This window comes from Neofelis nebulosa, chromosome 14, assembly GCF_028018385.1.
Source record: "Neofelis nebulosa isolate mNeoNeb1 chromosome 14, mNeoNeb1.pri, whole genome shotgun sequence".
Taxonomy (NCBI): Eukaryota; Metazoa; Chordata; class Mammalia; order Carnivora; family Felidae; genus Neofelis; species Neofelis nebulosa.
The window spans coordinates 67,189,726-67,203,582 of NC_080795.1; the positions used below are offsets into that span (position 1 = coordinate 67,189,726).

Consider the following 13,857-nt stretch of genomic DNA (forward strand, 5'->3'; position numbering starts at 1 on the left):
GAGGGACACCCAGGTGGCCCCAGCTGCCACCGTCACAGGTCACATTACAATGAACAATAGTAACAGCCACACCAGCATCTTTATACCACTTTTAAAGTTCTTCCCATGTGTCAGGCACCTGGTCCTTTGATCTCCTACATTAACCCTCTGAAGAAATATTATTACCCCCATTTTATAGGTGTGAAACAAAGGCACAGAGAGGGTTAGTAACTTCGTGTGAGTCCATATACAGACTTGGGTGACATAAGCCTAGGAGTGGCATGGGAGGGAAGAAGAGGGGGGCATCTGCACCCTTAATTTAACAAAGTAATGCTAGTCAAACTGGTATGGAAGAGTTCCTGCCTCCCAGTTCCCACATCAATGCAAAACACTGATATCCTGAACACAGTATAGTATTGCCTTTGGGGGAGACAGGGAACAGGATTGGGTAAGGGGGTAAAAAGGAGCAAGTGAACATAAAAAACAAGAGGGGCTTTACAAAGCCCCATAAACCCAGGAATATGACAAGTCAGCTCTTACTTGGGATGCCCCCACTGAACCCTCATCTGCCCTCACCTGCAGCCCCCTCTCTGCTCCCATCCTGTCATCAGATGTGCTCACTCCTGCCTTTAGTTAACCTCCGTGCCCTCTGCCCGTATCTCTCACAGGACGCTAGTTCCTGGCCTCCTGTCACTGGGATGTGGATGCTGGTCTTATATTCTGCCCTCTTCCTGGAGCTCCCCGAGGGCAGAGGGCAAGGGCTGTCTTAGCCACTTCACAATCCTTAGACCAGACCGTACCTGGTACACAGTAGGCGCTCAAGATGACATTGGCTGGCTGAATGGAAGAATGGATGAGTGGTTGACTCGAGTTTATGGAAGCACAAGCTATTTAGTGGAGCAGCCCCTTTCTTACACACACGTGCACATGAGGGCCAGTGGAAACAGGAGAATTACTAAAACACAAAACGTGGTCTTTTAGAGGGGCCCCCCGGGTGGCTCAGTTGGTTAAGCGTCCAACTTTGGCTCAAGTCATGAACTCACCATCCGTGAGTTCGAGCCCTGCGTTGGGCTCTGTGCCGACAGCTCAGAGCCTGGAACCTGCTTTGGATTCTGTGTGTGTGTGTGTGTGTGTGTGTGTCTCCGCCCCTTCCCTGCTTGCACTCTGTCTCTCTCTCAAAACTAAATAATAAACATAAGAAAAAAATGTGGTCTTTTAGAAAGAGAAGGTGAATTTGGAATCTGACAGAAATGAAATCCAGGCTCTGGCATTTGATAGCTCTGCAAACCTGGAAAACTTGTGTAGCGTATTTTGTGAGCCATTTCCCTTATACATGTACGGGGATGATTATGATGATTATCTATGTAATCACAGGGCTCTTATGAAGATCAAAACCCATGATGTGGTGAGGGGGCCAAGGAGAATGCCTGGCTCCAAAGTTCCCCGTAGATACCCCCTCTCCCCCTTTCTTCACTGCTTCTGTTTCAGTCTAGAGGCGGGTGGTGCTCCCAGTCTTGGCCTCTGGACACACTCACAGACGCACACGGCACACAGACACCTGTTCGTACTCGCTGTTGGGGAGCGCCCACTGATGCCTGCCCGTTTCCATTTGTCCACAGCCCGGCATGTCTTTCAGCTGAGAGCGCACATGTATCAAGCCCGGGGCCTCATCGCAGCGGACAGCAGTGGACTCTCGGACCCCTTTGCCAAGGTCACATTCCTTTCCCACTGCCAGACCACAAAGGTAACCAGGGAAGCCCGCCTGCCTTCTCATGGCCCACAGCTGATCCGCAGCAGAGCCCAGCAAAGAAAACAGCGGGGGCATGTTGCAAATACCTGTGTCTCTGGGTATGTTGATTTCAGACGCCAAAGCACACGTGCAAGGAAGGATTGCTGTGCAGAAGGTCTCTTGTTCCAGTGTGACCCATTGTCCTGCAGCCGAGATAGCACACACCCGTAGTGAAGGAAGGGGGCTGGGGAAGAGGGATGAGGAGGAGAAGGGCACATCTAGCCCACCTGCCCAAGTGCTGGGCACAAGGCCAAGTTCAGTGGGGGAACAAACACGTGAGAAAACAGCACACAGACATGGCTGCATGAGGCTTATGAACCAACGTTTATTGAGGGTTCATGGTGGGGAGGAGCGTTTTCCAGTTTTGTAGTCAGGAATCCCTAGACTTTGCACTGTTTTCTTTCTACTCACCAGCTGGGGGATTTGGGACACTTTCAAATTGTGCAATGTGGTATCTCCCTCTGGAAAACACTACTTCCTAATGGATGGTGTGAGAATTAAAGGAAGTGGGTCTACACTGCTTTGCTCTGGGCTCTCTCCCTTTCCTATACACTGAGTGCTGAAAAGTGAAAGTGTTCCTAATCAGTGGACATCCAGATGGACGCTTTTCCCATTAGATCATATTCTCCAAGGACTGACTCTGTTCTTTGAGGATTCTGTGTTCTGAGAGAGGAGAGTTCACAAAGGATTTGCTCATCTCTGGGAGTTAAGACAAACACCAAGGGCCCAAAGAGACCTGAGGTTATGTTCTAGGTCATCTACTCTCTGGCCACATTTACTCACTAAACCTCCATCTGTCGTCTTAAAATATGACTGTTGTCAAGAAGCCCAGAGTTAAGTGTATAAAGTGATTGATGAATGGAGGCCGTTGTATTGGCTAATGTTACACGGGCTGACATTTCTCTCCAAAGTGAGGCCTGTAACCTGGGAGATTGCGTTTGATTTGTGACCTGTAGATTGAGATCATCTTGTCCATTTCTCCATCAGCTGCGGAGTTTTTGCTCTGTGACAGGTCCTTGCTGGGCTCGGGGGCTGGACCATGAAATATGCCATAACGTGGGGCTATAGAAAGACTTCCAAGAGCCACAGGAGAGGGATTCGTTCTGTGGGGGTGGGAATCGAGAGAGACCCCAGAAGGAAGGTGACCCCATCCTCACTTAGTGAAGGAGCATGAGAACACATGAAGCATGAGGGCTCCAGGCTTTCTCTTCTCTGTGTTTTCAGGGGTAGTGCATAGCTCAGTGATGACAGTATAGACTCCGGAGCCACATTGTTTGGGTTCAGGTCTAAGCTCTTTCATTTGCTTGTTGTGTGACCTTAAGCAAAGCTCTCACGATGATGACATTGTATCTATTTCCCAGAGGGTAAACCACCCAGGACAATGCCTTGCTTGTAATCTTTATGTGACTCCTTGTTATTGTCACTGAGGCTTCCCACCAGAAGCAAGGAGGATTCTCAAAGGGTGGACCCCTGGGGCCTTCCTCCATCTGCCACAAAACTGTGGGGTTCCAGGCCCTGGTGATCTCGGGGCCCTGGACGGGGAGGGGGTTTGAGTGAGCTCGTTGGGCAGCTATGTGGTTATCTTCCTATTTTGCCTCTCTATACAGTAGCTTTATTTGATTCAGACATATCTCAAAGGAACAAATGGCATTTATCAAATGATCGTGTGAAAGGGAAAACAGCTTCTGTTGAGGCCTGGACTTTGCCTCTATACTTTTGAACCAAGTACCTAATTTTTGTCAGTAATAATAGCTGCCATTTATCAAGAGCTCCCTACATGCCAGGCATAAAGCCAAGCATCTTATATGCATAGTTCACTACATCTCATGGCAGCCTAAAGGTGGATGTTATTAGTGTCCCCATTCTGCAGGTGAGAAGGGAAGGCTTAGGGACTATATAGGTGGAAGGTGGTAAAGCCAAGATAGAAACCCACGTTGGTCCAGTTCCAAAGCCACTTTGCTTTCCATTTGGGTAAGTAAGGGCTCTGGATTCCCTCTGCTGTTTCAGTGCCATGCTGCCTCGGAGCCTGTGTGTGACATGCCCCACTCTCGCACCCTTCATGTTGGAGAAAGCTGACCCTGTGGTCCTAGCTGAGCTCCACCGTTCACCCGGTAGCCCGTGCCTGAACTGACCACACAGAGCTCAGGGGGAGCAGTCTCAGCAGGCCTGGTCCCACAACCAGTCCTCTCTAAAATGACGTGATGATCTGAAATATTTCAGAAGGGGCACCCAGTTATTCCAGAGGTCACTGAGGATGTGGGATTTAGAAATCTCATGGCGACCAAAGTATAAAGGGAAAGGGAGACAGCTCCCCAAAGAGAAAGGCTTTGGAGCCAGAAGGGGAGAGGGACTAAGTGGCTTAAGAGGAGCCTCAGAGGACAGGAGAGGACATGGCAGAGGGTGGGGAGTGTGGAGCCTGAGATTTCAAGCGATCAGAGTCCTGAGGACACAGACAGTCTCTTGTTAGACATGAGTACCCAGTGCACCAAGACCGGCATGTGGCAGGTGTTCAGTAACTGCTTACCCATTCATAAATACTGTGGTGGGGTCGAGTCGGGTGGGGAACAAGCACTTAGTGAGCACCTACTGTGTGCCAGGCATTTAATACGCTTTACCTCAGACAGTGGTCATAACAACTCTACAAGGTAGGCGCTAACCATTTACATGAGGGAAACTATGGTTCACGGGAGTGAAATCGCCTGCCCAGTTGGACAGAGGCAGGTGATGAAACTAGGGTTCCATTCCAAAGGTATCTGATTCTAGAGCCATGCTACATCTGTAGTCTCTCACTCCCTCTTCAAAGTGTTAGCTAGTTGCTACCAAAGTCTCCCAAACGTCATCAAATACGGTCACAATGCAGAGCTCCTTAAGGAAGATCTGAAGAGGTGGAGCTTAGTCATGGGCACCTTGGCAGAGAAGTGGGACAATGTACTTTTGTTTGGGTGAGCTTTTGGGGGACCTTTGGAAGGTGGCCACATTGTCCTTGTACTCATGGGGACAACTCTGAGGATAGGCCAATATCCATGCATTTATTCATGCGAAGAGCTCTTGAGCACCTGTTATACGCAGGATGCCATATTGGTGCCCAGTACTGTGCCTAGCACATTGTATGCTGAATGTATTAATAGATACATGTTGAATGAATGAATGCTGGCCTCTGTAATCTTATCAGGTGGTATTTATAGCCCCAAGTGCCAAGGAAGCCGTCGAAATATTTCTACAGGAAAGATGCTGTGAGGATCATAAATTGCTTTGGTATTACATTTTTGTATGCGTACTGCGAAAGAGTTTGCATTTCTATTTTTAAAAGCAACATAAAAACCCAGGTTTCTTTGTGATGTCAGATAGCCATACAGGATAACCTTGCATCGCAACTGTATAACTCCTGTTCATAGGTTAGACGAAGCCATTTTTCTCCTGTCCAAAAAGTTAAGGTTTTCTCTGAGATGTTATGTCAGAAACATCACTGTGTCTGAGGCATAGACGCAAAAAGCGAGCGAGGAAGGAAATTGTGGAATGCATATTTTTATGACTCACATAAAGAAGACGAATAAACAATTCTCTCCTGACCACAGTGCCAATGGTTTAATGTCTTGGCTAGAGATGACTCCTGATGTAAAAGTCTGAGATGACAGATTTATTCTTTGGAGTCCAGGAAGTTAGCTGGGGCTAGGTCTCTCTCTCTCTGGCTCGCCTGGCATGCGCAGTGAGAAGTAAGGGTGTAGTTCAGAGGGAGTGTGGAAATTCCCCAGGACCCAGCAGCCATTGTGCTGTGTTCACCTGTGAAATGACCCGTTTGTCCGCACATCCTGGGAAAGGGGGAAATGTTCCAAGACTAGCCTCACACATTAACAGCCTAGTTTCTGCCCAGATGCAGAATCTACCCATACTGCAGACAGCCCTGGTCTTCAGCTCTGTGAAACTGGCAGGTGTACAAGTATCCACATAACTAGAGTAGAGGATACAAGACCAATGACACCCCTCTGAGGGTAGCAGTTGAATGGCCTGGAATGGGGGGCTGTGAACCACTTTTGGCTGAGGCACTCACAGTTCCCAACCAATAATGCAGACTGTTGTCCTCTGTCCTTTGGTATCTCCATCTGTATGATGGACACAGCCAATTACCAATGTCACAGTTTGCCATCTTAGAAAAAAAGATGTCATGCAAAATGGTGAAGGTCATTTTGAAGACGCTGGTTCGTTCAATGCAAATGTCCACAAAACAGTACAATTCCATGCAAGGAATATTAGAGTTAACCCCCACTTTGAGTATTTGAGGACAAAATTTTATTTGCTCATAAGTGAAGCATCACTAGATCTCCTTCATCCTCAATTTGCCCTCCCATAAAACAGAGATAATATTAGCATCTACTTGGTGAGGGTGGATGAGGCTAGCAGCCTGGGCTTTGGTACCAGATGAGTCGGGTTGAATCCCAGTTCTGCCACTTTCTGGCTCCAGACAAGTGAGCCTTGGCTTCCTGATCTGTAAGATGTGAGGAGGTAACTGTATCCACCTCCCAGGACAGTTGTGAAGTTTGAACGAGGCTGTGCATGTAAAGGGCAATAGCTGGTACCCAGTACTCAACACAGGGGAGCTGGTGTCGCCAGCACAGCGCTACTGGGAGGATTGAGTTGAAGTTATGTATGCAAATAAGGTGTTAATCATTGCAGGGGCTGTACTCATGAACTTCTGTAAGCTCTCTGGGGCAGGGAATCTGCATCCCCTAGCATCTAGTCCCCAGTGGTAGTACATCGGTTTGTGTCATCACTTGGATGTTAAAGGACTGAGCGAGGATGACGAGGTTCTCTTTGCCCTCCACAAGTAACTGTCGAAGGAATGCACCTCGCCCCCTACAACCCTATCGAATGAGCTTTTGCTTTTCTTTTGGCCCCACCTTCCAGGTCATTTCCCAAACCCTCTCCCCAACCTGGAACCAGATGCTGCTGTTCAATGACTTGGTGCTACACGGAGACCAGAAGGAGCTGGCGGAGTCCCCGCCTTTGGTGGTGGTGGAGCTGTATGACAGCGACGCGGTGGTGAGTGTCCCGGGCAGTGCCGACTGGGCACTTTATCTAACCAGCCTGCGACTGCTCAGGGCTCTAGAGGTGCCCGGAGGCCATTCTGGGAAAATGATGATTTACAGAACCAGGAATGTTGGTGATGATCATTTGCTGTGCTAAAGGGCTTTTCACTCAGGTTTCCCATTAGTTTTGCAAGTAGAATAGGATCCGGGTCACAAAACTTTAGTGGACACACGCTTCTTCAGGAATAAGATACTTGTATAGAGTCACCTGCACGTGTACCCAGCCCCCAGGTGTCCTATTGCTACTCAATAGAAACGCTGAGTAAAAATGTCCAGGCATCTAGAAAACCAGAGGTGTTTACTGACCTTGCTTGGCTGGGGGGACCTGGGTGGGTATTGTTACCAAGTCAGCCTTTGTAGCTGGGTCATCTTTCTCTTGGTTTTGCTTCCAAGCCCTGCAACAACACATTCATCCCTATCCCATTTCCGTTACGATGTTAACCAGACTTCTTCCTCTCCAAAGATGTCTGCGTTCTCCACTGAGTAGATTCAAAAGCTTACTGGAGGATTTTTTTTAATTACTATGACAAAAGTTCTTTTTTATTTTATCATTTTTTCTTCTTTTTAAAAAAAAATTTTTTTTTAACGTTTATTTATTTTTGAGACAGAGAGAGACAGAGCATGAACGGGGGAGGGTCAGAGAGAGGGAGACACAGAATCGGAAACAGGCTCCAGGCTCTGAGCTGTCAGCACAGAGCCCGACGCGGGGCTCAAACCCACAGAGAGTGAGATTGTGACCTGAGCCGAAGTCGGACGCTTAGCCAACTGAGCCATCCAGGCGCCCCTTTTTCTTCTTTTTTAAATTAAAAAGTCTAAAGGCAAAGGCTTATTTATTTTCTTTGATGTCTTTACCTCCTTGGGAAGTTGCAGAAGCACAATATATCAAGTACAACAGTCGTTCCAAGGAGCCTTCCTAAAGCCCCGTCACGTCCTCAAGCATGCTGGCAGCTCTGACCTTGATTCAAGGTCAGAAGAGATTAGGATGGGAGAATTATAGAAGGTGAGCGGGGATTTCGGAGAGCACGAACCCCCTCTTGCTTCCTGGAGAAGGAAACAGAGACCCAGGAAGGTCAAAGGCCTTGTTCAAGGTCACAGGTAGCTGGAGGTAGAGTCAGAACTTGAACCTAGCCTCCTGTGTCCGAACTTTCTTGCATATGTGGGACTATCTGTAGCTGTATCCCTTCAGACACACATATTCTGCTTTTCCAGAATCACTCTCTCTGTACCCTGTTCCTCCAGCTATAAATTGGAGCTGTCAATTGTATATATTTAGGGAATATGAGTTCCACTGTTGGGCATATAGTACAAATTTTCTGTAGAGATAGTCACAAGATAAATACCTTTTAAATTTTGTTGCTAATGACATGGTTCCATTCCTAACTACTTTTTATTTGAAAACCAGGAACAATAATCAAGCATCTTTGCAAACTCTGAAACCAACCCGCGTGGCTACATGGATTTCCCTTTGCTTTTCAGACCTCTTCCAGAGCCCCGTTCTACAGTTACCTTCCTGAGCCCCACCCAAGCCAGTCCCTTCATAAAAACACAAGCTTACATTCTCACATTGAAATGAAAAGGAAAAGTAGGAGAGCAAAAGGATATGAAAACTTTGCCTCCTCTTCCTGGAGAGATACATGCAGGTGCCCAGAAGGTTCTGTGTACACCTGCAGCTACGCCGAGCCCACAGCTCTATGGTGATGATCAGATGATTACATTCTGACTCTGCCAGAATGTGGCTCCAATCTAGAGCTTTCTCTGACTCTCCAGTGGCTTGTGCCCTCATTAGGGCCTGCTGCCTCTCTAAGCAATGCGTTTATATTTGGCAAATTAGTTACTTGGGTTTAGCTTTGCTCCTTTGTTTCCAGGGCAGTTGTACTTAATTATTCCCAGCTCGGATCATGACAAAACAGTTTGACAGCAGACCGCTTGTGTCTTGACCTGTGTCATGCCATAGCTCCACCACGAACTGTCCACGAGGGACAGTTCTGACCCCACCTGTGGATACCAGCAGGCAGCTTTGTTTGTTTTAAAGTCAAAAATAATCACAAAATCATCAAATAATCATTAGTTTAAACTAAACACCATTTCCGCCTCAACCAAGGCTCTCTCTACAGCCGGGAATACCAAGGCTCTCTCTACAGCCGGGAATGCAGGTGCTGGTTTATGAGTCCAAAGGCAGTGGAGCAGGGCAGCTGCTAAACCCAGCGTCAGCCAGAAGAGAATGTGGGCGCTGGCCTTGTACTTTGGAAGACATTAATCCAACAGCTTTCGCTCAATAAGTAGGTAATGAGTGCCTGCCCTGTGCTGGGGGTCACAGCAGTATGTAAAACGGGCAATGCCGCCACATGGAGTTTACAGTCCAGCCATCCCTGAGATAAATGGGGAAGCAGCCCCAACCTCCAGCCCCATGCTGCTCCTGGGGGAAGCCAGCCCCAGGTTCTTGGGAGCAGGTATGGGAAGAGACAGGAGATGGTGCTATCTCATAGTGTTTTTTTGTTTTGTTTTGTTTTTTGTTTTTTGTGGTTTTTTTGGTGCTCGTAGTTCTTTTTTATTAAAATTTTTTTTTTTCAACGTTTATTTATTTTTGGGACAGAGAGAGACAGAGCATGAACGGGGGAGGGACAGAGAGAGAGGGAGACACAGAATCTGAAACAGGCTCCAGGCTCCGAGCCATCAGCCCAGAGCCCGATGCGGGGCTCGAACTCACGGACCGTGAGATCGTGACCTGAGCCGAAGTCGGACGCTTAACCGACTGCGCCACCCAGGCGCCCCTGGTGCTCGTAGTTCTTAAAGAAACTTGCGGTCCGTATATATACATACATACAAAACTATCTTAGTGACCTCTTTTATTACCAAGAAAAATAGAGCAGAACTGCTCTATCACCTGAATATACTGACCTTCATCATTATCATCATCATCATCATCATGGCCATAGTCATCATATTACCGTGTATTGAGCGCTCGATGTATACCAGTCACTGTGCAAAGCACCTACATCATTAAGTCAAACCTCATGGCCCCATTAACAAGTAGTATTTTTAATTCCTTTTAAGGCATGAGGCTCAAAAAAGTTGATTAAATGGCCCAAGGCCATACAGCTGGAAAGTAGCAGATTTGGGAACACAGACTCAGGTGTGCCTGGACTTCAAAGCTCACGTTCCTGACCACGATGGTGTCCTGCCCTGGAGAGCTTTGGGAAGGCTTGCTGCCACCTTATTTCTTCTTTTCCCTTTCAAGTCTACCCTAGATAATCATTTTAACTTTCTTCCACTGAGCTCTATATGCTGAGAAGAGAGAACGCGTAACAGCCTTGGGCCCAGAAGTTTTCCCTGGGAGCCCATATGGAATTTCCTGACCGTGGGGGCCTTGGTAAGGGGTAAGAGGCATTTGGCAGAAGAAGAGAGTGAGATAGTAGCAAGAGGGAGACACTGAGGCTGACGGCTTTGTCAAGATTATTTTTTAAAGTGCACTGATGCAGGTCAGAACCAGGTAGCTAACCATCGGGGACAAATTCCTTTCTTTTCTTTCTGCCTTAGGGGAAGCCAGAATATTTGGGGGCCACAGTGGCTGCTCCTGTTGTGAAGCTAGCTGACGAGGACTATGAGCCACCCAGGCTGTGCTATCACCCTATCTTTTGTGGGAGCCTCTCTGGAGGGGACCTCCTTGCTGTATTTGAACTGTTGCAGGTAAGTGAGCCAGAGGTCATTGGCCCCAGACATCTACCTTGTCTTCCCGGCCAGAGCATTTCCATGAAGCTGTGCTTGGCCACTCTCTGCTGTCCTGTGTCTAGAGGGGTCTCCTTCTCAGGATCTGGGAGCCGCCACTCAAGAATTCAGGTGACACGGGCTATTTCTAGAGCCCTTGTGCTGTATAGGTCAGAGTCCCAGGATGAAAACTCCTTCTGGGTTTGGCCAGCCATGCTTGAGCAGCCCTATATGCAAATCATGGAGTTCATACAGACCGTGGGAGGATATGAGGGAGGAAGGGAGCAAACTCGTGGGCACTTACCACGTGGGATGTTCAGTGCCTCATGTAACTTTCATCACATAGACCTCCCTCAAGCCTTTTGAGATAGGTGTTAGGATTCCCATTTTCCACATTGTAAACCGAGAATTAGTGCAATTGTTTGCCCTACTTCATCATTCAGCTAAGACCTGAAATGAGACCTTTTTTTTAAGAGAGAGAGAGAGAGAGACAGAGAGGCAGGCAGAGAGAGAGGGAGAGAGAATCCCAAGCAGGCTCCACACTCAGTGCAGAGTCTGACATGGGGCTCAATCTCACAACCCTGAGATCATGACCTGAGCTGAAATCAAGAGTCAGATGCTTCACTGACTGAGCCACCCAGCAGCGCCTGAACTGAGACCTTTCAAGCCTTTTGCTCCTTACACTGCATCACATAGTTTCCTGAAGACAGGGAGCTCTTAATCAGTCCCACTAAGGCATAGGGGAATTTATGAATATGTGCCTCAGAAGCCTTTTCCAGAAAGTAGAGGCAGGATACTGGGGCGGGAAGCTGAGACTCTCAGGTCTGACTGTCCAGTGGAAAACCAAATGGGACATGGAGAAGACCTGGAGAAGAAGTGATGGGGCCCGGGGGGCTGTTTTAAAGACCATTGCATTCACCGAGGCAGGTGGCACTACCCCTTTGGGTCAGACCAGTTCCTCTATAGGTAAGCCTATTTTTCAGAAATCCCATTTTAAAAAGTTCACTTGGTAGAGAACCTAGAAGGCCAGCACTCCTAACACACAGAGATAAGGGAGAAGGAAGGGTAAGAGAGTCGGATCCCATGGGTGTGGATCTCATTTCCACCACTTAGGTAGTATGTGACCTTGGGTAAGCTACTTAATCTCTCTGTTTCACTTGCAAAATGAGGATGATGATCAGTGTCCTGAAAGTGCCTGGCCTGGAATAAACACTCAACTAAAACCACGTATTTTATTAGTAGTAGTAATATGTCATGTAATATTAAAGCAAAATGTCTAGTCCCACCTGCTTATTTCAGGTGAAGAAATTGAGCTGGGTAGAGAGGTAACAACTTGCTCAACACGGCAGGTCAGGGCCTAGAATCTAGGTATACTGATTGATGCCCCTGATTGCTGGGGAGCCTGGAAAGCATGATGGAGCAGGGATAGCCGAGAGGCTAGGCACCCTTGCATTCAAATCCAAAGTGCCCTCACCTGCAGCTGGGGCTTGAGTATGGCTACAGGGGTGAGTTCAAAGAATCACCCCACTTTGTGGTCTGGTTTTTGCTTCAGTTAAGGCAGAATTTTTTATTTTTTTCCATTTTTTTTTTTTTTTTTTTTTTTAGGGAGAGAGAAAGAGAGGGGGAGAGAGGGAGAGAGAGAGAAGGTGAGAGAATCCTAAGCAGGCTCCATGCTCAGCACTGAGCCCAATGTGGGGCTCGATCCCATGACCCTGGGATCCTGACCTGAGCAGAAATCAAGAGTCAGATGCTCAACCAACTGAGCCCCTCACGTACCCCAGAGAAGCACTTTTTAAGGATAGAATGGTTGCCTTAGAGAAAGACTGAGCTCTCTGTCGGGGGGAACTGAAGCTAAGTGAACCCTAGGAGGACAGAGTAGTAGGAATTCAGGCATTGGCTCCAGCCCTACAATGGCTGCAGCCTCGGAAGGTAGGAGTGAGGACTAGAAACATGTTTGTCTTACAAGTCATAGGTTCTAGGATCCCAGGATGACAAACCAAGAGAGATTCTAATAAAACCAGCTCCCACCAGATGGATGCGTGTTACACAGAAACATTTGCTGTTAGAACTGAAAATGACCTTCGAAACCAGCTGGTCCCATCTTTCCTCAAGTGAAAGTCCTGGCAATTGTCGGCTTTCAACGACCGATTTTAGGTTGAAAGCAGGTAGAGCATGATAAATACTACTGTCAAATCAGTATGGAGGGAGTTTTGCCCTCCCCCTCACCCCCAGGTTTACTGAGATATAGTTGACATGTAACGTTGTATACGTGTAAGGTGTACAACATGATTATTTCATATAGCACATATTATGAAATGATGACCACGATGGAAGTTAGTTACCAAATCCATCTCACATAGCTATCGAACCTCACATAATTACCTTTTCGTGTGTGTCTTAGCAACTTTCAAGCATCCAAGTTAACTGTAATCACCATGCTGTGCACTGGATCCCCAGAACTTATTCATCTTGTAATTGGAAGTCTGTACCCTCCAACCAGCAGCTCCCAATTTCCCCCACCCCGTCTCCCACCCCCTGTCCGTGACAACCACCAGCCTACATGCTGTTTCTGGGAGTTCAGCTTTTTTAGATTCCACATGACAGTGAAATCATACGGCATTTGTCTCTTTCTCTGTTGACTTATCTCACTTAGCCTGATGCCCTCGAGGTCCATCCATATCGTGGCAAATGGAGTTTTGATCCTTGTATCTACTTCCAGCAGAAATTCCAGTTTGATGCCTGTCCATCTAGAAGATCTCTCTCTTCACTTGCAACCTTCCTTTTTAAGAAAGAGCACAGGCTTCAGGCTCAGAGCCTTTAAAAAAGATCGACGTTACCCATAGGAACATTTCCCAAAGTCTCTGCTTCTTGGGACACCAGTCCAAATGTAGAGAAAAGAAAGTATAAGAGATGTTTCACGGCACATGGTCCAATAACCTGTTTTGTTTTCATTGGTTTTATCTTTAAAGTTGCTTTTCATTTACAGCAAGTGGTACTTTTTTACTTAGCATCAGAAAGTTCCCTTTTTAAAAACAAAATATGCCTAACAAACATGTTCACTGGATGAAAGTACAGGCGATAAAAGAAGCAGTAGAGGAATGGCCAGCTTGGGAAAACCAGATCTGAGGCTCAGGGCTTAACCAGGCTGAGGCTCAGGGTCAACGGACTGGGATTCAGTCAGCTGCTCTTTTCAGGACAGGAAGCTGCCTGATGAGCTCTGAGACTGAGTCCCCTAGTCCCTCAGTGAAGGGCTGGGTGACTGATCCCTACAGGCCCCCTGAGGGCTTGGCACCCTGGGTT

At 47.4% G+C, this 13,857-nt stretch overlaps 1 protein-coding gene across 2 annotated transcripts in view; it reads left to right on the forward strand.

The window, feature by feature from the left end:
• FER1L6 (fer-1 like family member 6) overlaps window positions 1–13,857 on the forward strand; it is a 165,932-nt gene that overhangs the window by 96,390 nt on the left and 55,685 nt on the right. For both annotated transcript variants that reach the window (XM_058699003.1, XM_058699004.1), the window contains exons 20-22: window positions 1,599–1,723; window positions 6,671–6,805; window positions 10,390–10,539. In XM_058699003.1, the coding sequence (XP_058554986.1) occupies window positions 1,599–1,723; window positions 6,671–6,805; window positions 10,390–10,539 (410 nt within the window). The remainder of the gene's footprint in view (window positions 1–1,598; window positions 1,724–6,670; window positions 6,806–10,389; window positions 10,540–13,857) is intronic.